This window comes from Gigantopelta aegis, chromosome 10 (genome assembly GCF_016097555.1).
Source record: "Gigantopelta aegis isolate Gae_Host chromosome 10, Gae_host_genome, whole genome shotgun sequence".
NCBI classification, from domain to species: Eukaryota; Metazoa; Mollusca; class Gastropoda; order Neomphalida; family Peltospiridae; genus Gigantopelta; species Gigantopelta aegis.
In genome coordinates, this window is record NC_054708.1 from 32,632,600 (window position 1) to 32,656,706 (window position 24,107).

Consider the following 24,107-nt stretch of genomic DNA (forward strand, 5'->3'; position numbering starts at 1 on the left):
TTATCACGCATGCAATGCTATGATCTTATCTTTTAGACAAATTGCAATCGAGACATAGACGTAATGGGAAGACACCTACTTACCTTAGCACAGGCCTTGGAGGCCACACTTGGAAAACCTGTCTTTATCAAAAGTCCATCCCCACCCCTCTAGAGTGCATGCATTTTGTCAACTCTGTTCACTGGTGAGCCATATTTCAGCTTGGTAGGCAACATGTTTTGAGTGCTGCAGTCTGGCATTCTGGTGTGAATGAAATGGTTTCTATTATCTTCCCCCTTGCTTCGTTGACAATTTTCAGGTCGCTGAACTCATCATGCAAAATAAATGTAAAACATTTCAATAGCTGGAGATGTGGACCATCAGTAAGAACGCAATGTTGGCAAAGACATTGGTCACATCAGGGTAGCAGTTCCATTAAACACCTGGCCCCGTGCTTATAAACCTTAAAGTCTAGACTTTAATAAAGTCCAGACTTTAACGTTATGGCAACGCCATTCAAATAACATTACGTTAAAGTCTAGACTTTTAAGTTTTATAAGCACGGGCCCAGACTATCCGTTTACTTTTTTCCGAGGAAAGCAGAGTGATGTAGCATCCTCAAGATTTTTTTTTTTATGAGAGGCAGCGCGAGGGATTTCACTTCAACTAGGATGCCTGCTTCCTTGAATAACCTTTCTCCTGTGGATACTTTGATTGCTGTTCAATATGTGTGTGTCCTATACCAACGCAAGGCGGTCGGCATCGGGTGCAATTATGAGTTTCTCTTGAATGTTTGATCCCACATGGGGGAATGATTACTCGACAAACACCTTAGGATCCATGTATCCTGGGCTCCGAGATAGCTTACCTGACAGAGAACACGGGACACACGGCCCTGTCAATAGTCCCATACCGCAATGGAAGTACTGTGGTTTCAACATTCATCTTATCATCACCCATATAATTAGGTTTATGTAAATAAAAAGAGAAAAAGATGTGGTCAGTATTCTCATTAAACATTAGGTTACTTGTAAAAACAAGATTCTGTGAAACTGGACTTACAGTTTACGTGATCCAACCAACAAAGAGGAATTTTTTATATCCCACTATAGGTAGTACTGAACCAAATAACTTCCGGCTGGGTCAAAGTTCGAGGTGCACCCAAGTTTTGATAGAGAGGTGAACACAATAAGTACTGTGATTGGTGATAAATGTGAGTGTGTTGGTTGTAAAAAAAAATAGTTTCATCTGGGCAAAACAAAATGTATACAATTTTATTTCATCTAGTACCACTGTGTCAAGTAGCCTTATGCTTGAAACATGTATGGGGTACCTGTAAAAAAGTACTCGAATTTTGTGCCAAAACTAGGGTAGTCATAGACTCTACCCCTTATCTCAGAAACGAGCAGCGTGACCCCCAATTTTTTTCTGATTCACTTTAAGGGTGAGGGGTGGTAGTATTTATATGCGTGGCGTTTATGTCGATTGATACGCTGCAGGTAAGAGGTTTAGCCACATATGTTACTATTGTCGTCTTTGGGATTTGATTTGGTAGTATACACACACTACCATCATGTGACTACGTTGAATCAGACACCACACTTTTAATTCATGTGCAGGACGTTATTATGAACCTGGCGGGACGTAGCCCAGTGGGAAAACGCTCGCTTGATGTGCGGTCGGTCTAGGATCGATCCCCGTCGGTGGGCCTATTGGGCTATTTCTCGCTCTAGCCAGTGCACCACGACTGGATATATCAAAGGCCGTGGTATGTGCCATCCTGTCTGGGATGATGCATATAAAAGATCCCTTGCTACTAATTGGAAAAACGTAGCGGGTTTCATCTATATGACTGTGTCAAACTGACCAGATGTTTGGCATCTAATAGCCGATGATTAATAAATCAATGTGCTCTAGTGGTGTCGTTAAACAAAACAAACTTCTTTTTTATTATGAACCAACTATGTTGTGTGCACTGTTGACACAAATTTATATGTCATCTCAATTGGAAAGTTACATCATCTGTTTACCTTTAGTAAAACAAATGTGAGAATATGGGTTGCCTTTGGTACAGGTAAATACTTTACATATCATCACATCAATTGTATATATGATGTCCTGGGTAAAGAGAAGAAAGACCTATCCCTGCATATTTTTCAGTTTAACAGGATGTAATACTGTCTCTGCTTTCTTTGAAAAAACGTAAAAGACCGCACGGGGTGTATTGAACTGCTGACCTGATCGGCCAGGGCCTTTACCTAACATCTGTGTCTTTGCTAAACTTAGAATGCACCCAGCGCCTGGAATATGGTTCGCCAGTGGACAGAATAAATAAATTGCATCTGCTCCAGAGGGGCGGGGGATGGTCTTTCAATATAGCCAGTCCTGAGTTCCTATATGTAGTACCAAACCTATGACCATCAACGACTGCAGTGTTGTTACAAGAGTCTAAGTGGATGTGGCACTAATGTATATGCTAGAATAAGCCCGATGGAAGAGCACTAAACTATGTATTTGTTATTGTGAGAAGTAAAACGTCCATTAGCAACTTCACTGGTCTGTGGAATAACCATAGCGATTTTGAATGAAATAAGGCACCTACATATTGCAATTCTTAATAGGGTTTATCTATTCCGTGACTACATTTTATTCTTTATTTCCAAAGAAAGTTCTCATGAATAAATTGATTGCCTTGTACTTAAAGGACGGAATGACACAAATCAAGGAACTAGAAAACGTTGCAGCTTGACATATACCAGAAACTCTATTATATTACTCGGTGAACATCTTTTGTACATCACACAGATGATTTACAATAGTTGTCAGCTCATCCTGAAGAAGGGGCGGGACGTAGCCAAGTGGTAAAGCGTTCGCTTGATGCGCGGTCGGTCTGGGATCGATCCCTGTCCTGGGCCCATTGGGCTATTTCTCGTTCCAGCCAGTGCTCCACGACTGGTTTATCAAAAGCCGTGGTATGTACTACCCTGTCTGTGGGATGATGCATATAAAAGATCCCTAGCCTATTAAGTGGCGACAGCAGGTTTTCTCTCTCAATATATGCGTGGTCCTTAACCATATGTCTGACGCCATATAACCGAAAATAAAATGTGCTGAGTGTGTCGTTAAATAAAATATGTTTCCTCTCTCATCCTGAAAATGCTGTTGATCTTCCAATCACATCAAAATGTTTGTAATAAGGATCTGTACAAGGGCTTCATATACCAGGATACGACCCTACTGTGTCACGATGAAACTAGCATACTAGAAACGGCGACAGGTGTATATGCTGTGTGCGTTTTGTGTGTGCACGTCGTGTGTGTATGCCCGTACGCAGGCGCGCATGTGCGTGTGTGTGTGTGTGTGTGTGTGTGTGGTAATATTAAAGGGACATTCCCGAGTTTGCTGCAAATTTTAAGATGTTGTCGATTAACAGAGACTTTTTAATGATTGTAATTACATATCAAATATATTTTTCTGCATAAAATATTAGTGGCTGTATAATAAACGTATTTCTGATCGTTCTAATATTTGTACCAGATTAAATTTCATTTTATTTCCTAAAATATTATTTTTTCGTACGTACGAAATTATTTGAAGACAAAATCCAGTTTGGGCTTCTTACGACCAGAAACACATTGAATATACAGACACTGCTATTCTAAACAAGAAAATATATATAATATGTAAGTTTAATAGTAGAAATATTTTATTAGTAGGAAAAATCTTAAAATGCAGCAAACTCAGGAATGTCCCTTTAATTGATTGCATGTGTGGGAGTGTTTGAAAGAAAGTTATTTACGTACATGTATACATGAAGCTAGATATCTTCGAAAATACACTTTTGACGAAATTAACACTAGGATATTTCTTGTAAGAATACAATCAGACACTAAATATCAGCAATGTTTTTAAAATAAATTTGTATTAGTAACCAAAACATTTTAGTAGCTACAATCAGACAAGCTGCTACGGCTTAAATTTAGTAAATCTTACCCCATGATCACTAAGAAAGAGCATTATCTGTCTGGAAGCACTCGCTACCGTTTAAACATTTATTAACACCCATATATTTATAAATGTTGTTTTTAAACTGTATTATAACATTTCCAACCTTAGTAAAGGCTTAAAATGTCATACAATTAACGAGAATGAAGACTCTATCGTAACTAAATGCAAAAATATCAAAATTGACAGAGAGAGAGAGAGAGAGAGAGAGAGAGAGAGAGAGAGAGAGAGAGAGAGAGAGAGAGAGAGAGAGAGAGAGAGAGAGAGAAGACAGACAGAGAAAACACACACAGAGAGAGAGAGAGAGACAGAGACAGAGAGAGATAGAGACAGACACAGAGACAGACAGACAGAGAGTGAGCGAGAGAGAGAGAGAGAGAGAGAGAGAGAGAGAGAGAGAGAGAGAGAGAGAGAGAGAGAGAGAGAGAGAGAGAGAGATGCGGGTGCTTTACCCTGAGCTATAGTCCACCGACATAATGGAATGGCGTAATATATTAGTATTTAGCTTCAGTTCACCAAGTTACCTTTTAATAAAGCAGGGGTGAGGGTTCGGGGGTCGAAACGCCTGCCTGGTCAAGCTAATTTTGTGTTGTTTTGTTTTTCAAATGGTGTGTGTGTGGGGGGAGGGGGCGGGGGATAATTCCCAAACTATTCAAGCACACCAGTGGTAGTCAGAACCTCAGACCTCACAAGAGAGTTCTCTCCGAGGGAGATAACCAAGGATATTCGCGGTGTCAACAATAAGTAGGATCATTCCGCGGACTGTTGCCAAGGGTGATAACAACTCTTCGATCTCGGAAGTACTGCGTTTCCTTCTCTTGGACTGACTACTTAGAAAGAAAAAAACCCCACACTAAACAATTACGATCCTACTACTCATGAACATTATGATGATTGCTTTTCAGATTCCATACTTATGTTCCATACATATTTCAGAAGTTCATGTATTAAAGGGACATTCCTGAGTTTGCTGCATTGTAAGATGTGTCCGACTAATAAAATATTTCTACATATTAAATATATTTTCTTGTTTAGAATATCTGTGTCTGTATATTCAATGTGTTTCTTGTCATCTCAATATTTGTAAAAAGCACAAACTGGATTTTGACTTCAGATAAGTTCGTACCGTACGAAAAAATAATTTTTAGGAAATAAAATGAAATTTAAACTTGTACAAATATTAGATCAATCAGAAACACCTTTAATATACAGCCACTAATATTTTATGCAGAAAACTATATTTGATATGTAATTACAATCGTTAAAAAGTCTCTGTTAGTCGATAACATCTTAAAAATTGCAGCAAACTCAGGAATGTTCCTTTACTGGTTTGTAAGATATTTTTGTATAAATAATAAATATACTACTTACCTTCGTAAAATTGTGTATCGTTGGTTAACATTTTTATGATTTTGAGCAAATGCATGCTCAGACGTAGCTCAGTGATACAGCGTTCGCCTGATGCTCGATCGATCTAGGATCGTTTCCCGTCGGTGGGTCCATTGGGCTATTACTCGTTCCAGCCATTGCTCCACAACTGGTGTAAGAAAGGTCGTCGTTTGTACTATCCTGTCGGTTGGATGGTGCATATAAAAGATCCCTTGCTGCCAATCGAAAAGAGTAGCCCATGAAGTGGCGACAGCGGGTTTCCTCCTTTAATATCTGTGTGGTCCTTAACCATATGTCTGACGCCATATAACTGTAAACAAAATGTGTTGAGTGCGTCGTTAAATAAAACATTTCCTCCCTCCTCCTCACAATATCTGTCAGGTCCTTAACCATATGTCCGACGTCATATAACCGTAAATAAAATGTGATGAGTGCGTCGTTAAATAAAATATTTCCTTCCTTCGTTCCTAATTCAATACTGTATTACAAACCGTAGCCTTTTGTTCAATGTTGTTTCATAGAGTATTTTGCCGGCTGTACATATTTGATTCTCGAACATTAAAGTAATGTACCCATTCAAACACTACGACGCATTTTTCACTATTAAAGCCTTTTTTTTTTTTTTTAGTTTAAATTAAAAGTATTTACATTTTATTATTTAGAATATTAATTTTCTTACACCTGAAGTGGTTCTGATTATCTAGGTTTTTGCAATACCCCAAAATGCATTTTTCATAATTCTAAAAACGCATGTTCCTTTGAGAAGTAACGGTTATCAAGACAAGTTCTAGTTATCTGTAGACGGTATTTCCCTGTTTAAACATCTCAGACTTGCTTCTCTCTGTTATAACTTTAGCCAACTGTGTGTTGCAAGTTTGTAGATCCACTAAACTTAGTGTACATTTTTACGGGCTGAAACTGGTGTCTGCGCCTTTAACGTAGGAATAAGCTAAATATGTTTAACGTTATGCTACATGTCACAACATTAACCGTTCATTTTTAATTGTTTTTTCTTCTCCACAGAACACTTTCTGCATTGTTGTCGAGTCTCTCTCCATCGGAGTTAAATCATGAAGATAACGAGGTATGTAACCACATGTAACTATCTTAAATCTCTCCAACGAGGTATGTAGCCACATGTAACTGTCGTAAATCTCTCCAACGAGGTATGCAACCACATGTAACTGTCTTAAATCTCGCCAACGAGGTATGTTACCACATATAACTATCTCAAATTTCGCCAACGAGGTATGTAACCATATATACCTGTTTTAAATCTCTCCAACGAGGTATGTAACCACATGTAACTATTATAAATATCGCCAATGAGGTATGTAACCACATGTAACTATTTTAAATCTCGCCAACGAAGTATATAACCACGTGTAACTGTTTTAAATCTCTCCAACTAGGTATGTAACCACATGTAACTGTCTTAAATCTCGCCAACGAAGTATATAACCACGTGTAACTGTGTTAAATTTCTCCAACAAGGTATGTAACCACATATAACTATCTTAAATCTTGCAAAGGAGGTATGTAGCCACATACAACTATTTTAAATCTCTCCAACGAGGTATATAACCACATGTAACAATCTTAAATATCGCCAACGAGGTATGTAACCACGTGTAAGTGTCTTAAATCTCTCCAACGAAGTATACAACCACATGTAACTGTTATAAATCTAGCCAACGAAGTATACAACCACATGTAACTGTTATAAATCTAGCCAACGAGGTATGTAACCACATATAACTGTCTTAAATCTCGCCAACGAGGTATATAACCACATGTAACTGTTATAAATCTAGCCAACGAGGTATATAACCACATGTAACTTTCAAATCTTTTCAACGAGGTATGTAACCACATGTAAGTGTCTTAAATCTATTCAACGAGGTATGTAGCCACATGTAACAGTTTTAACTCTCACCAACGAGGTATATAACCACATATAACTGTCTTAAGTCTCTTCAGCGAGGTACGTAACCACATGTAACTATTTTAAATCTCGCGAACGAGGTATGTAACCACATGTAACTATCTTAAATCTCGCCAACGACGTATGCAACCACATGTATCTATCTTAAATCTCGCCAACGAGGTATATAACAACATGTAACTATCCTAAATCTCGCCAATGAGGTATGTAACCACATATAACTATCTTAAATATCGCCAATGAGGTATGTAACCACATATAACTATCTTAAATATCGCCAACGAAGTATATAACCACATTTAACTATTTTAAATCTCGCCAACGAGGTATGTAACCACATATAACTATCTTAAATATCGCCAACGAGGTATGTAACCACATATAACTATCTCAAATCTCTCCAACGAGGTATGTAACCACATCCAACTATCTTAAATTTCTCCAACGAAGTATATAACCACATGTAACTATCTTAAATTTCTCCAACGAAGTATATAACCACATATAACTATCTTAAATCTCTCCAACGAGGTATGCAACCACATGTAACTGTCTTAAATCTCGCCAACGAGGTATGTTACCACATATAACTATCTCAAATTTCGCCAACGAGGTATGTAACCATATATACCTGTTTTAAATCTCTCCAACGAGGTATGTAACCACATGTAACTATTATAAATATCGCCAATGAGGTATGTAACCACATGTAACTATTTTAAATCTCGCCAACGAAGTATATAACCACATGTAACTGTTTTAAATCTCTCCAACGAGGTATGTAACCACATGTAACTGTCTTAAATCTCACCAACGAAGTATATAACCACGTGTAACTGTGTTAAATTTCTCCAACAAGGTATGTAACCACATATAACTATCTTAAATCTTGCAAAGGAGGTATGTAGCCACATACAACTATTTTAAATCTCTCCAACGAGGTATATAACCACATGGAACAATCTTAAATATCGCCAACGAGGTATGTAACCACGTGTAAGTGTCTTAAATCTCTCCAACGAAGTATACAACCACATGTAACTGTTATAAATCTAGCCAACGAAGTATACAACCACATGTAACTGTTATAAATCTAGCCAACTAAGTATACAACCACATGTAACTGTTATAAATCTAGCCAACGAGGTATATAACCACATATAACTGTCTTAAATCTCGCCAACGAGGTATCTAACCACATGTAACTTTCAAATCTCGCCAACGAGGTATATAACCACATGTAACTTTCAAATATTTTCAACGAGGTATGTAACCACATGTAAGTGTCTTAAATCTATTCAACGAGGTATGTAGCCACATGTAACAGTTTTAACTCTCACCAACGAGGTATATAACCACATATAACTGTCTTAAGTCTCTTCAAAGAGGTACGTAACCACATGTAACTATCTTAAATCTCGCGAACGAGGTATGTAACCACATGTAACTATCTTAAATCTCGCCAACGACGTATGCAACCACATGCAACTATCTTAAATCTCGCCAACGAGGTATATAACAACATGTAACTATCCTAAATCTCGCCAATGAGGTATATAACCACATGTAACTATCTTAAATCTCTCCAGCGAGGTATGTAACCACATGTAACTATTTTCAATATCGCCAACGAGGTATGTAACCACATGTAACTATCTTAAATCTCTCCAACGAAGTATGTAACCACATGTAACTATTTTAAATATCGTCAACGAGGTATGTAACCACATGTAACTATCTTAAATATCGCCAACGAGGTATGTAACCACATATAACTATCTTAAATATCGCCAATGAGGTATGTAACCACATATAACTATCTTAAATATCGCCAACGAAGTATATAACCACATTTAACTATTTTAAATCTCGCCAACGAGGTATGTATACACATATAATTATCTTAAATATCGCCAACGAGGTATGTAACCACATATAACTATCTCAAATCTCTCCAACGAGGTATGTAACCACATCCAACTATCTTAAATTTCTCCAACGAAGTATATAACCACATGTAACTATCTTAAATTTCTCCAACGAAGTATATAACCACATATAACTATCTTAAATCTCTTCAACGAGGTATGCAACCACATGTGACTGTTTTAAATATCGCCAACGAGGTATGCAAGCACATGTAACTATTTTAAATATCGCCAACGAGGTATGCAACCACATGTAACTATTTTAAATCTCTTCAACGAGGTATGTAACCACATGTAACTATCTCAAATCTCTTCAACGAGGTATGTAACCACATGTAAATATCTCAAATCTCTTAAACGAGGTATGTAACCCCATGTAACTATATCAAATCTCTTCAACGAGGTGTGTAACCACATGTAACTATCTCAAATCTCTTCAACGAGGTATGTAACCACATGTAACTATCTTAAATCTCGCCACTGGCTGGAACGAGATATAGCCCAAGGAGCCTACCGACGCGGATGTTTTAAAAGTGCGTGTGTCTCTTTAATTTTCCTTCTAGGATATCGATTGCTCGATTAATACTTAAGTGCCAAAAGTGTCACTATGTGACACTTGTTATTTTTAGGAGTTACAAATACCATAAATGACATAAGAGCATTAGGGCTAAATGGAAAATGTTTGCTTTGTTTTCGAGTTTTCAGTGAAACTCAATTTTGTGTATCAATCAATACTGGGATGGGCGGGATTCAGCTCAGTCGGTTCAGTGCTCGCTTGAGGTGTTTGCGTCGCAGGATCGAACCACCTCGGTGGATCCATTCAGCTGATTGGGGGTTTTCTCGTTCCAACCAGTGCATCACAACTGGTCAAAGGCCGTGATATATTTGTTCCTGTCTCTGGAAAAGTGCATAAAAAGATCCCTTGATACATTAGGAAAAATGTAGCGGGTTTCCTCTGATGACTACGTGTCAGAATTACCAAATCTTTGACATCCAGTAGCCGAGGGTTAATTAATCAATGTGCTCTAGTAGTGTCGTTAAACAAAACGAACCCCCCTCCCCCAAAAAAACACAACAAAAAAACAAAAACAACACAAGATGAGTAAATTACCGTTTTCATTAATTTCATTTATAGTTATTTTCATGCTTATATCCAATTAAGGATCAAGCACGCTCTCCTGGGCACACATCGCAGCTATACGGACTGTCGGTTAGTTATTAGTGGTTTGTGGTTATTGGGGGATACGTCGGTGTTGTGGTCTTACACCTACTCACTGAGTCGTGAAAACTCGCTTGACGAGAGGCGAACCCAGTACCTACCAGCCTGAAGTCCGATGGCTTAACCACCACTACACCACCCGGCCGACACGAGGTGTTCTAAGATGTACGAAGATTTGAAACCGTTGGTTGATTGGTTGCTTGGCTTCTCGTTTCAGCAAATGACAGCGCTCCACTGGGCGGCATTTCACAAACGTCCCGACCACGTCCAAGAACTCGTTGCCAGAGGTGCAAATATCCTCGCTACGGACATCGACGGCAAACTAGCTCTACATTGGGCAGCGCAAGTGAGTATTTATGTTAAACATACACATCGTGCTAATACTTTTTATAACACTGCTACTACCCCGAACGGACAGACAGCAGCAGAAGCTTGTTTTTTTTTATAATAAAATATTTAACAAATCTAACCTTTTGTTGTAAATGTTATTTATTAATGTCTAGACCATTTTGTCTTGCAATTGACCTTTTTTTTTGAATGACTAAAAGGTTTACAGTAAAACAAGTATAAGAACTTGCTGTATTATGTGATAAACGAAAACTTCATAAAATATATACATGTGTATGTGTCCTTGTATCCCCCCCCCCCCCCATGAAGGACAAATCCCATCATCGAAAAAGGTGGTGTACAAAAAAGCCTGTAGGTCATACAGAAGGGAATATAAGCTACTGACCAGGGATCTGTCCGAAGTAGTACCCTGACCAGCATCACAACATGAATTAAAAAAAAAGTTTTCATAATCTAAAACATATGCCATAAACTAGGTATCTGTCTGAGGTAGTACCCTAGCCAGTGTGATACAGCACGTATGTTTACATTATAGAACTATATAACTATAGATATGTAAACGCAAGTGATAATTTATTATTATTACACACGGAGCTACCAATTAAACTGTATCCATGTATATAATAAAATATTTTATGTATATGTGTGTGTATATATATATATATATATATATATATATATATATATATATATATATATATATATATATATATATATAGGGTTTTATATGGGGTGGAGGTGGGTTGTGTAAATTACCTTCAATAAAACAATTGCTATGCAATTTTAGCAGTGTTATAATGTGTACCGCGCCCTCACTCTCAATGAAATGTTGAAAGAATGTGAAGTTAACATAAATACAATTATTTTCCATAATTTTGTTTTATGTTTTACATGCACATCGTGCTAATACTTTTTATAACACTACTACCACCCCGAACGGAGAGACAGCAGCAGAAGCTTGTTTTTTTTATGATAAAATATTTAAGAAATCCATCCTTTTGTTGTAAATGTCATTTATTAATATCTAGACCATTTTGTCTTGCAATTGACATTTTTTAAATGACTAAAAGGTTTACAGTAAAACAAGTATAAGAACTTGCTGTATTATGAGTGAGTATCCATTTCATTTGGACTTGGTTGTCGTGCTTATATCCAATTATCGTTCTACAACGCTATCGTAAGCACAGACCTCGGCTATTTGGGCTTTCGTACATACCTATGTGAGAGATCGCCTGTTGTACATCATTTTGAGACCAGCTCCACAATGATGAACCCGGTTGTCACAGTCACAGCCACAGCCATACCATCCAATGAAACAAATACGACTGAAACTGATTGCTCTGTGGCGCATAGGTGATGAGTTTCCTTTGGTTTAAAAAAAAATCTGAGGAGTTGGATTTACGAAACTGTGTCTTTAGTCCGATGGGATAACCACTACACCACCCGGCCCACACCCGGTCTTCTAAGATGTACGTAGATTTGAAACTGTTGCTTGGTTGCTTGGTTTCTCGTTTCAGCTCCACTGGGCGGCATGTCACAAACGTCCCGAACACGTCCTAGACGGTTTTCATTACGGTTCAAGCACGCTGTCCTGGGCACACGCCTCAGTTATCTGGGCTGTCTGTCCAGTACAGTGGGTTAGTTGTTAGATGGATAGTGGTTAGTGAGAGAGAAGATGGTGTTGTGGCCTTACACCTACCCATTAAGACCTTAAGAACTCGCTCTGGGTTGGAGCCGGTATCGGGCTGCGAACCCTATAGCCTATAGTCCGATGGCTTAACCACTGCGCCACCGATGCTGACAATTTTCAACACTAATTACGATTTTGCCTATTCTCACATAAATACTCCAACAATATTAATTAAGTGTCCCACGCCTGCCTCGGACTGAACTCTCTGGCGAAGTCGCGTTGGTTTAAAGCTTAGTGGATGATGTTACATCATTAATTTTAAAAAGAGTTGGGAGATGATTATATGTAGAAGATTTTTGAAAATAGGCAGTGGTTAGTGTTAATAGTGCATCTACCCCCCCCCCCCCCCCCCCCCCCCCCCCCCCCAATCCCCAAACAAATATGTCCCATACCCAATTAAGGGCCAGTAAACCGTTTGGCTTGTCTTCGGTAACATGTTTTGATCAAAGACAATTGCCAAACGTTGTTTGAGCTTTATAAAACAAGTAACAAATGTGTATTGTACAATGAAGAGAAATGGCCCAAAATATACAGGCCTCGGTGGCGTCGTGGTTAGGCCATCGGTCTTACAGGCTGGTAGGTACTGGGTTCGGATCTCAGTCGAGGCATGGGATTTTTAATCCAGATACCGACTCCAAACCCTGAGTGAGTGCTCCGCAAGGCTCAATGGGTAGGTGTAAACCACTTGCACCGACCAGTGATCCATAACTGGTTCAGCAAAGGCCATGGTTTGTGCTATCATGCCCGTGGGAAGCGCAAATAAAAGATCCCTTGCTGTTAATCGGAAAGAGTAGCCCATGTAGTGACGACAGCGGGTTTCCTCTTAAAATCTGTGTGGTCCTTAACCATATGTCTGACGCCATATAACCGTAAATAAAATGTGTTGAGTGCGTCGTTAAATAAAACATTCCTTTCTTTGCTCCAAAACACCTACTAGACCTTATTTAATTTTGTTGAATAATAATAATACTCGAACTACAATTGCTTATATTTTTTCCCCCTCTACAGAATGGCTGTTTGCGTTCATGCTGTGTACTAGCGTCCGTCTATCACGCCAACCACGTCATCAACATGCCCGACAACTCCGGGAAGACGCCAGTGCATTACGCAGCAGCAGCCGGCCACGTCGACATCATTGAGTACCTTGCGTCGCGACCTGGGTGTGACCTTGAACCTGGTGATCCCGACGAAAGGTGTGTATTTCTAAATCAGTTACTTTGGGAGGTAAGCAGGAACCGGGGTGGGGGATGGGGGCTTGTAGCCCCTCTGCTGTGTCAGTTACATTTCTGCCCTACTACATATTATACTGTGTAAAAGAATAATATTTAAAATAGCCGAAAATTGTCCTAAAACAACAACTAAAACAATGCACTAGGTACATTATTAAGTGAGACTGTAAGTTAGTGTCATGATACAATATGTTAAAGAATGAATGAATGAATGAATGTTTAACGACACCCCAGCACGAAAAATACATCGGCTATTGGGTGTCAAACTATGGTAATGCAAATAAAGTGATGATCAACATCAATATAAAAATTCAAGGTTTAAACAAAAACAGTGTAAAGAACTGTGCCAAAAATACAAATATCACAGAATTTTACGGACACCGAATTTTACTCTAAACTTCAATTTGTGCTGTATTGGCCATTCTCAAAGAGAATGTTACACCCCTGCACCACGATGAGGTTACAGCACGCGCAGGGGCAATATGTTAAAGGGACATTCCTGAGTTTGCTGCAATGTTTAAGATGTTATCGACTAACAGAAACCTTTTTAACGATTGTAATTAAATATCAAATAAAATATTTTGCATAAAATATTAGTGGCTGTATATTAAACATGTTTCTGATCGTTCTAATATTTGTACTGGGTTAAATTTAGTTTTATTTCCGAAAATATTTTTTTTTCGTACGTACGAAATTATTTGAAGACGAAATCCAGTTTGGGCTTCTTACAAATATTAAGACGACCAGAAACACATTAGATATACAGACACTGATATTCTAAACAAGAAAATATATTTAATATGTAAGTTTAATCGTAGAAATATTTTATTAGTCGGAAACATCTAACAATGCAGCAAACTCAGGAATGTCCCTTTAAAGAAACAAATAGCACCATAACCAAGATCAACATCACTACCAACAACACCAACATCAACGCCACCACCAAACGCCACCAACACCACCACCACAACCGTTGTTGGGCAGTAACTGATAACCAAAAATATATTTCAAATGTTGTAATTAAAAAGGTGTTTTTCCGGGCAACTAATTTTATTTTTTTTACGAAAAAAAATAACTAAACAAAAACGTTTCCAAAAACACATTTTCAGTCCTAAACTATACAGATCACAGACATTACAATACCCATACCCATAAACGAGATCTGTCTGTCTGTCTTTCTGTCTGTCTGTGTGGCAGTGTCTGTGTATGTCTTTCTGTCTGTCTGTCTGTCTGTCTGTTTATTTGTTTATTTATCTAGGACTCCGTTGCACTGGGCCGCCGCGATGGGTCACGCTGACTGTGTGACGTCACTTCTCAAGCTTGGAGTCGACCCCAACCCGTTGGATATTGACGACCAGACTCCACTTAACTATGCAGTACAGTCAGGACACTTTGGTGCGGTGATGTACATAACAATTCGCTGTTGTTCTAAGATTCTGATTTATATTTGACCTGAAGTTGAGAGCAATCGGTGCTTAAATTAAATAGGAACATAAAACCCCAATAAAAACAACAACAAAAACCCCAAAACAAACAAGGAAAGCTTTTAAAGAGGGGGGGGGGGAGAGAGAGAGAGAGAGAGAGAGAGAGAGAGAGAGAGAGAGAGAGAGAGAGAGAGAGAGAGAGAGAGGGAGAAAGATAGTGTGAGGGAGAAAGAGTGTGTGTGTGTGTGTGTGAGAGAGAGAGAGTGATGGGGAGAGAGTGTGTGTGAGAGAGAGAGAGTGTGTGTGTGTGTGTGAGAGAGAGAGAGAGAGAGAGAGAGAGAGAGAGAGAGAGAGAGAGAGAGAGAGAGAGAGAGAGAGAGAGAGAGAGAGAGAGAGAGGGGAGAGAGTGTGTGAGGGGGAGAGAGTGTGTGTGTGTGAGAGAGAGAGAGGGGGAGGGGGAGAGAATGTGTGTGTGTGTGTGTGTGTGTGTGTGTGTGTGAGAGAGAGAGTGTGTGTATGTGTGTGAGAGAGAGAGAGAGAGAGAGAGAGAGAGAGAGAGAGAGAGAGAGAGGTGTGAAGATACACTATTAACACTAACCACTGCCTAGTTTCCTAAATTTTCTACATATTATCATCTCCCAACTCTTTAAAATTAATGATGTAACATCATACACTAAGCCTGAAACCAACGCGAAAATCTATACATAGAAGCATACGCCAGCTATCTTGTCATGGTTACTGAGCACCCATCCCCAGTCACTACCTTGACCTTGATATTAATTACCCGATAACCACAACACGACGACGTGGGCTCACTAACAGGCCATTGTTGTTCACAGGTTGCGAGAATCTGCTGAAGGCGAGCATTGGCACGAACGCAGTCGACAACGGCGGTGAGAGAATCACGGACGAGAATCCTCGAGAACCCGGCACAGAGCAGACGACAGCTGGTCCTATCGGTTTCTTCAAGAAGCTCTTCTCTCCGAAAGTCAAAATTGGAGTCGATAGTCCCTCTTCCGACGACCCCGCCATCACGACGACGACCAGTCCCGACATCAGCATCATCAGCAGCAACGTGCTGGTGACTTCAGACGCCACCGACAAGACCTCTGTGGTAGAGGAGCTAGCGAAATCATCGTGCCTGTTCTTTGGAGACGACCAGCTGCCTGTAACGAAGCCGTCGCTGTATTCGGACATTCAGGAGAGGTGCGAGTGTGCGGTGACGACGTCCGTGCCTGGCCAGACGGATGAAGACATGCGATCAGAGAGACACAAGATGAGGTCGGACGTCAACAAGAATACGTGCATTGCAGACGATCAGGACAGCCAGGCCGGAGCGTGTGTGATTCAACAAAGACATCCGCGTCCCACCATTCATCTCCACCATCAGAGCTTAGCTCTACCCGGGAAGAAGGTTCTCCTACACCAGGTAAGAACTGGGATGGGGTGGGATGGGAACTGTGTATACGTGCCCATAACCACTGAAGGTTGAGGCACGCCCATCCAGGGCTTAACCTCTGACTTCGTCAGTGACTAAGTCAGACATCTGCGTCCAACCATTCAGCTCCACCATCAGACCTTAGCTCTACCCGGGAAGAAGGTTCCCCATCACCAGATAAGAACTGGGATGGGATCGGATGGGAACTGTATTTACGTGTCCATAACTAGTGCAGGGCGCACATTGAGTCAATACTTTTCTTAATGTGCAGGGCGAGTTGCTTCCCTCTTCACGTTTGAACCAAATGACCACATAGGGAACCAGGCAAATAGTTCGCGAACGTAACTTAGCGTCGTCGCTCGCTGTCAACGAACATAGGCCCGGTATAATAGGTTCAAATTACCCCCCGTTTCAGGGTACCCCCCGGGTAATTTGAACCTAGGTTCAAAGTACCCCCCGTAGTTTCAAATTACCCCCACCCAACAACCAGTAAATTTTCACAAATAGGGTATATTTTTTTACATCGAAATGTTGATGTATATATTAAGTATTCCTATAAAATATGAAAATTCATATTACACGAACACATATTTTGCATAAAAAGTATGGAAACCTAGATAGAGTGGATATCAGAATTTATGTTTAAGCAAATATTTACAAAGTCCCATATTATATATGGGTAATCGACGTAATTTGATATGAAACATTTTATATGGATACTAAAGAATTTATTACACGAGCGGGTGTGTCATACTGATTTTACGAAACTCGTGACAGATTTCATACAAAGAAATCTGTCACTCGTTTCGTAAAATCAGTATGACACACCCGCTCGTGTAATAATCTCTATTTCTTGCATACTACTACCTAAGTTCAGATATAAACTGTTAATAGTCAATACGTAAATAATAGAACACATAATATGTCTGTCCTATTATATTTTACATATAGCCCCTTCCTGCGTCAACATCACGTCGTCTGTGCATATACACGGACGTTAAACAATGATTCAGTCACTCACCATTTTTCTCCCCAGGAAATATCACTATGTAAAATTAGTCTAATTCACAACACGTTCATGAATCGCCGTCTAGTTTGAGATATTAAATGGGTTAATCCGAAACTTGGGGTAATTTGAAACTACCATATATGTGCAAGTTACCCCCCAGTTTCAGGCTACCCCCCCCCCCCCCGGGGGTCGTTTGAAACTAAGGGGGGTCGCTTGAAACTAGGTTCAAACTACACCGGTGGTAATCTGAACCAAGGTTCAAACAACCCCCGGTAATCTGAAACTAGGTTCAAATTACCGGGGAGTAACTTGAATACGGGAGGAATTTGAAACTGGGACACAGGTCTCGGTGGTGGAAATTATTAACCCATCGGACATAAAAACAGAGTTAAATCTTGTTTTGTTTAGCGACACCACTAGAGCACACTAATTAGTATTCGTCTACTGGATGTCATTTGATCAGTATGAAACGTAGTCATCAGCTTCATTTTGTTTCTATTTTCAAAGGAAGTTATAAGTATAAAGGTATGTGCTGTTTATCATGATACCTGAAACCTAAATCGATTTTTTTTCAAAATAACAGTATTTTAAAAGTGTTAGCCATAGACCAGAACATGCTATTTTGATGTTTTATTGACTTTAAAGGTTATTGGTAATACTGAATGGGGAGCAGACCGAAAGGTTGTTCTCCGTCTCGTCTGTATAGATCTCTTGCGAGGTCCAAGCTTGATTATGGATGCATTGTGTATGGGTCGGCGCGGCAGTCTCACCTGCAGATGCTAGATGATATACACAACCAGGGACTTCGGCTTTGTCTTGGTGCATTTAGAACATTACCTGTAGAGAGCTTTTACGTTGATGTACCCGAACCTTGTTTGGGTGCTAGACGTGCCAAGTCTCTGTATGCCAGCAAGATTAAATCATAACCGAAACATCCTACACATAATGCGGTGTTTGGTAGCAAATATAATTATGAAGTTGTTTGATGCAAGGCCAAATGCTATTCATACATTTGTTATTTGCATTCAACATTTCTTGTCAATTTAATTAACATTTTGGAAACTTCTTCATATTTTGTTTTACCATCTTGGTGTATTATACCACCTAAACTTAAGTTTGATCTTGCGCATCTGAAGATAGATCGCACAGATGCTGTTATATGAAAAAAAAAGTTCATGGAAATTCAAGACAGGTACCGTGATTACATTCCTGTTTATATAGACGGATCACGGGATGGGAATTCTATGGCTTGAGCCACAGTTTTTTCCATCAGACACAACACTTTCCATTTGACTCGGCCTGACTCGGCATCAATCTTTAGTGCTGAAGTTTGGGCATTCATTAAAGCCTTAGAAGAAATCAAGGATTTGATTGCATCCAAATTTATAGTTTTTTACCAACTTACGTTCGTGTCTCCAAGCTTTATGCAGTATGAAGCCGAACCATCCCTTAATTCGGATGGTGATACGAAAGTGTGTCTTTTTATCCATTACCAATAAAGATATTGTGTTGTGTTGGGTGCCCAACCATGTTGGCATCAGGGGTATCGAAAAGGCAGATTCAGCTGCCAAGTCTGCTTTGGATTTGCCTCATGTCAGTGTCGGTGTGCCTTATACTGATTTTAAAAATAGTATTAACCACTTTATCTTTTCGAGACAATTATTGGGATGGTGCGGATGCGAACACGCTTCACGCTATCAAGCTAGAGTTGGGATAGTGGCAGTCCTCCTATAAGCAGTGCAGGAAGGATAAAATTGTCTTGTATCGTGTTGGCATCGGTCATACATAGTTGACCCATTCATTTATCTTGAAGATGGATCCTCCACCTCAGTGTGACCACTATCATTGCATTCTGATGGTACGCCACATTTTGGTAGAGTGTACTCATCTCAAAGAAACCAAAAAATATATATTTGGACAACGAAATTTAATGGCATCACTTCGATTCCATCCAGAACTTTTATTACAATATTTACGAGATACTGACTTTTATTCTAAATTTTAATTGTATCTATTTGTGATATTTGTATTTTTCGCAAAGTTCTTCGAGAATTTGATAAATTTGATGTAAAATAATCGAGGTCATGGCACTACGTTTATTGGCACTGAAGGAAACGTACGGTGGTGATACTCCATAACTGACATACGCATTCATAGTTATCATAGTCGGTGAGCTCACTGGGTTGTTTTATCGTTTCAGCCAATGCACCACGACTGATATATCAAAGACCGTGGTATGTGTCATCCTGTCTGTGGGATGATGCACATAAACGATCCCTTGCTACTAATGGAAAACGTGTAGCGGGTTTCCTGTCTAAAGACTGTACATATGTCAAAATTACCAATTGTTTGACAACTAATAGCCAATGATTAATAAATCGATGTACTCCAGTGGTGTCGTTAAACAAAATAAACTTTAACTTTAACAATGGAAGCTCAATACAATGTCTTAGTGTGACGGTTTGATGTACCTGAATCTCGATAATAGTGGGATTTTTTGTTAGCATATTGCAAAAACATATCCATTTGAATCACAATGATGTACTTTAATGCTTAAATCCAACTAATATCAAAACACGCATCTGGACTGTCTGCCAAGGAAAGATATTAATAGCCTAGTATGACAAAAGAAAGCCGCTGACATTATGTCAGGACGTTTTATATGAAATGTCGCGCTGGACAGCATACCATGACCATATAGTTTGTGAAGTATATCATCATTATCGTCGTCGTCGTCGTCGTCGTCACCATCATTATCACTGTAATTAGCACATCATCATTTTGATCATCATCATGATCATCATATTCATCATCATCATATGTATTATGATCATAATGATGAACATCATCACAATTACAACCACCACCATCATCATCATCACCATCACGATAACCACCATATTCATTATGACAATAACAAGTATCAATAACGCTATAATTATTGTCACCACTACCGTTGCAATCGTCCCATTGACCAACTTTCTATATTCAATTCAAGCCTACAGACAACAGAAGACTTAAAGCCGTCAAAAGATCCGCCAGCATCAGTGGAAGCAACGTTCAGTTCACGGCATGTGGGTCGAGGAAGCTCGTACAGAGCCCGGCACCACTAAGGAAGTTACTGCTCGGGCAGTCTCGATCGCAGATCCAGCTCTCTCCGGGCGTGACTCGCAAGCAGATTTCAGACCACTCGGGGAAACCGAACGCCACGTTCCTGCCAGACAAAGCAAACAAGGACAGTGATGCGGATATAGTCTCATATTTGAATGCTCTTGATTTTGAGGAAGAAATCATGGGTAAGACTCAAGTCCTTTCTTTTTTCTTTTTTTTGTTTGATTGGTTTTTTTTCAAATACATGTTTTCCCTTTGTTGTCTTTTTTCCATTTATTTGTTTTCTTTATTGTCGTTCAAGTGACCGATGACCCATTAGGTGATGCTGGTGTAGCCTAGTTAGGTACGGATCCAGAGAGGTGGATGCTGGGGGTACGCAGTCTTTCCCCGAGCTTTAATAGTGCCATGAAAATTCTGTGTGTGACTATGTATTTTTTTTATTACTTTAGTGTGGCAGTTTTTCTATACATAATATATGTTAGTTTATCTTGGAATACTGCTATTTTTATTCAAGTAACTGTTGGGTCCATCCCTAGATAAATCCGGAATCCATACTTGCTATTTCGCATTACGGGAACTGTGAATTTGTCGTCATCAGCTTCATCTTGGATGTATTTAAACTGTAGTTATGTTGAGTTTTTTTTTTAATGTATTTGCATGCTCATGCCTGCAATCAAATGTGTCAAAATGTCAATTTCTGCGCTTTAGTTTATAAAATACGAAAACACTGAATAAATAGTTATTGTCATAGTCAAAAATGTATTTTATCTGTCACGGACATGGCTCCGTATTCATAAACGTACTTAAGTCAGTGTATGATACCTAAATACATACTTAAAGTATACAGTTAAGTATCATACATTGAATTAAGTATGTTTATAATATGGAGCCTGTTATCTATACCAAATTACATTAAAAAAAATTGAAATATAAATGAAATATGATATTTTACTACCTTTATAGAAAATAGTCCAACTATATCGAGATTAAAGCAAACAGACGACGAAGGCAGGTCATCAACAAGAGACCCTACCCCTCCACCGTCCAATGAAGAGAGGTAGGCCTAAGGTGTTTTATTGATAAATAGTATGATGTACCTAAAACATCCACGGGTTTAGTAAAACAGAGGTCTATGAAGGCCCAAGAAGTAGCCAAAGAGTTTCCAGGGGAAGTAATTATGCTTCACATTTGCCACGAGTTTTATGGAATTAGATCTGCTGGTCATGTCCTTTTGAGAGACTTGTTTTCAAACCTTTGTGTAAGTGGAAACTCTAAGGGGAAAACCTTAGTAGCAGTTTTACATTTCAGGTTTTAGTTTTCAAAATTTATTTTCTGATTAAGCCCCAAACACATTTGTTGGGTGAAACACCACTAGTATATATATATAGACTTCTATAGCTATTTTCCCGTTCCAGACAGTGCTTTTAATATGTTACATTTTTGTTCCTTAGTGGCAGTTTTACATTTCAGGTTTTAGTTTTTCAAAATATGTTTTATGAATAAGCCCTAAACACAGCTGTTGGGTCAAACACCACCAGTATAGACTTCTATAGCTATTTTCCGTTCCAGGGAGTGCTTTTAATATATTACATTTTTGTTCATTCCCCCCCCCCCCCCCCCAAACTTTTAGATCCCAAACAGCCGCATTTTAAAATTTGCCGACGTGTCGTTAAATAAATGTTCCTTCACTTTAACATTTTTAATTTTTGTTCGTATTTTAGTTATCGTCAAGTTGTTTCCAGTCTGATCCGCCACAGCATCTCAGAATGTGAGAGATACTACGCGCTGCCGAACAGTCAAACAGATGGACTACCCAGACTCCGTCGAGACATAGACCAGACCTTCAAACGAGGCTACCTCAACACTCCCCTAGTCTCCATTCCAGGAGACACCATCATTTCCTTCCATAATACGCTTAAAGACAAAGACATCAAGCCGTCGGTGGAACATCTCTTGTCGAAACGCTACAATGTCGAAGAACAACTTCTGGCGCATTCGTCGTCGGTGAACTGGCCTAGTCCCCGGCGGCGCAGACGACAAGAAAAAGATTTGTGCCACTTGGACAATGTTTCTCACATAGTGCGCCCTCGGCACTTACCTCGTAGGAAAATGAGTCCAGTTCTACAGTCGAGTTTGGAGGTAGCGGACCCACTTGGCTCAGGAGAAGACGAGCCAGAATTCGCAAACGACGAGCGTGGATTCACTCCAGCCGCCAAGGGCAACAATCCGAACGTCTGTCAGTCGAGCGAAAAGACCGTGACGCTACCGGTCCTGACTGTCAAGAGTGGCCAGTTGCTCAACAAGGACACTAGTCAGTTCATGGGATCAATCTCGGTTGGGAATTCCCCTGCAATGTTAACAAGACACAGACGACCGGTTAAAGGACTGGTGGAGATGGACGTGTCGTCTGCCTCGCCGCGACTTCCGGTCAGACACGGAGATGTTTCCCACTACAAGTAGACTTAATGGAGTTCATGGGATATGATGACTATGTAGCTGGTTATTAAAGTATATTTGGAAACAAATCAAATGCATTTATTTTCAGACAGGAGGCGGAGCGTATCCCTGTGGTAAATCGCTCGGTTGGTCTAGGATCGATCACCGTCGATGGGTCCATTGGGTTATTTCTCGTCCTAGCCAGTGCACCAGGACTGGTACATCAAAGACCTTGGTAGGTGTTATCATGTCTGTTGGATGGTGCATATAAACGATCCCTTGCTACTAACGGAAAGAAATGTAGCGGATTTCCTCTCTAAGACTGTCTGAATTACCAAATATTTGACGTCCAATAGCTGATGATTAATAAATCAATGTGATCTAGTGGTGTCGTTAAACCATACAAACTTTTCTTTTTTTCAGACACGATTTTGTTGAGATAATTTGTTAAGTCATAAGTACAGGAAATCGGTCATGAGTTTTCAAATGAAACAGTACAGTTAATATTTGTTTTGTTTCACGACACGGCTAGAGCACATTGATTTATTTATCTTCAGCTATTGCATGTCAACCATTTGGTAATTGTTACATATAGTCTCAGTACTAAGGGATCTTTTATACGCACCATCCCACAGACACATACCACGGCCTTTGATATACCAATGCACTGGAACGAGAAATTATTTATGCTTGTATATATATATATATATATATGTATATATATATATATATTTGGGTTTTTTTTGTTTTTTTTTTTAATCAAAGTTAAAGTATATATTTGTAATATTTATTTAAGACTGTTAGATGTTGAATTCACTAGATTTAGCTCATTTAATTGAGGGCTCGTCTGAGGTTTATGGGTCGTAGGATCGAAGCCTTCAGGTGGACCCATTGGATCATTTCGCCGTCCAAACCTGTGCTCCACTACTGGTATAACACACGCACACACACACACAC

At 39.4% G+C, this 24,107-nt stretch overlaps 1 protein-coding gene across 1 annotated transcript in view; it reads left to right on the forward strand.

Moving 5' to 3' along the window:
* The window catches only part of LOC121384261, a 51,611-nt gene extending 28,202 nt beyond the window's left edge, over window positions 1–23,409 (forward strand). The window contains exons 5-12 of the mRNA XM_041514575.1: window positions 6,397–6,457; window positions 10,683–10,811; window positions 13,512–13,696; window positions 14,991–15,127; window positions 15,996–16,585; window positions 20,602–20,899; window positions 21,678–21,771; window positions 22,436–23,409. Of these exons, the coding sequence (XP_041370509.1) occupies window positions 6,397–6,457; window positions 10,683–10,811; window positions 13,512–13,696; window positions 14,991–15,127; window positions 15,996–16,585; window positions 20,602–20,899; window positions 21,678–21,771; window positions 22,436–23,174 (2,233 nt within the window). The 3' untranslated portion in view covers window positions 23,175–23,409. The remainder of the gene's footprint in view (window positions 1–6,396; window positions 6,458–10,682; window positions 10,812–13,511; window positions 13,697–14,990; window positions 15,128–15,995; window positions 16,586–20,601; window positions 20,900–21,677; window positions 21,772–22,435) is intronic.
* Window positions 23,410–24,107: the final 698 nt, after the last annotated feature.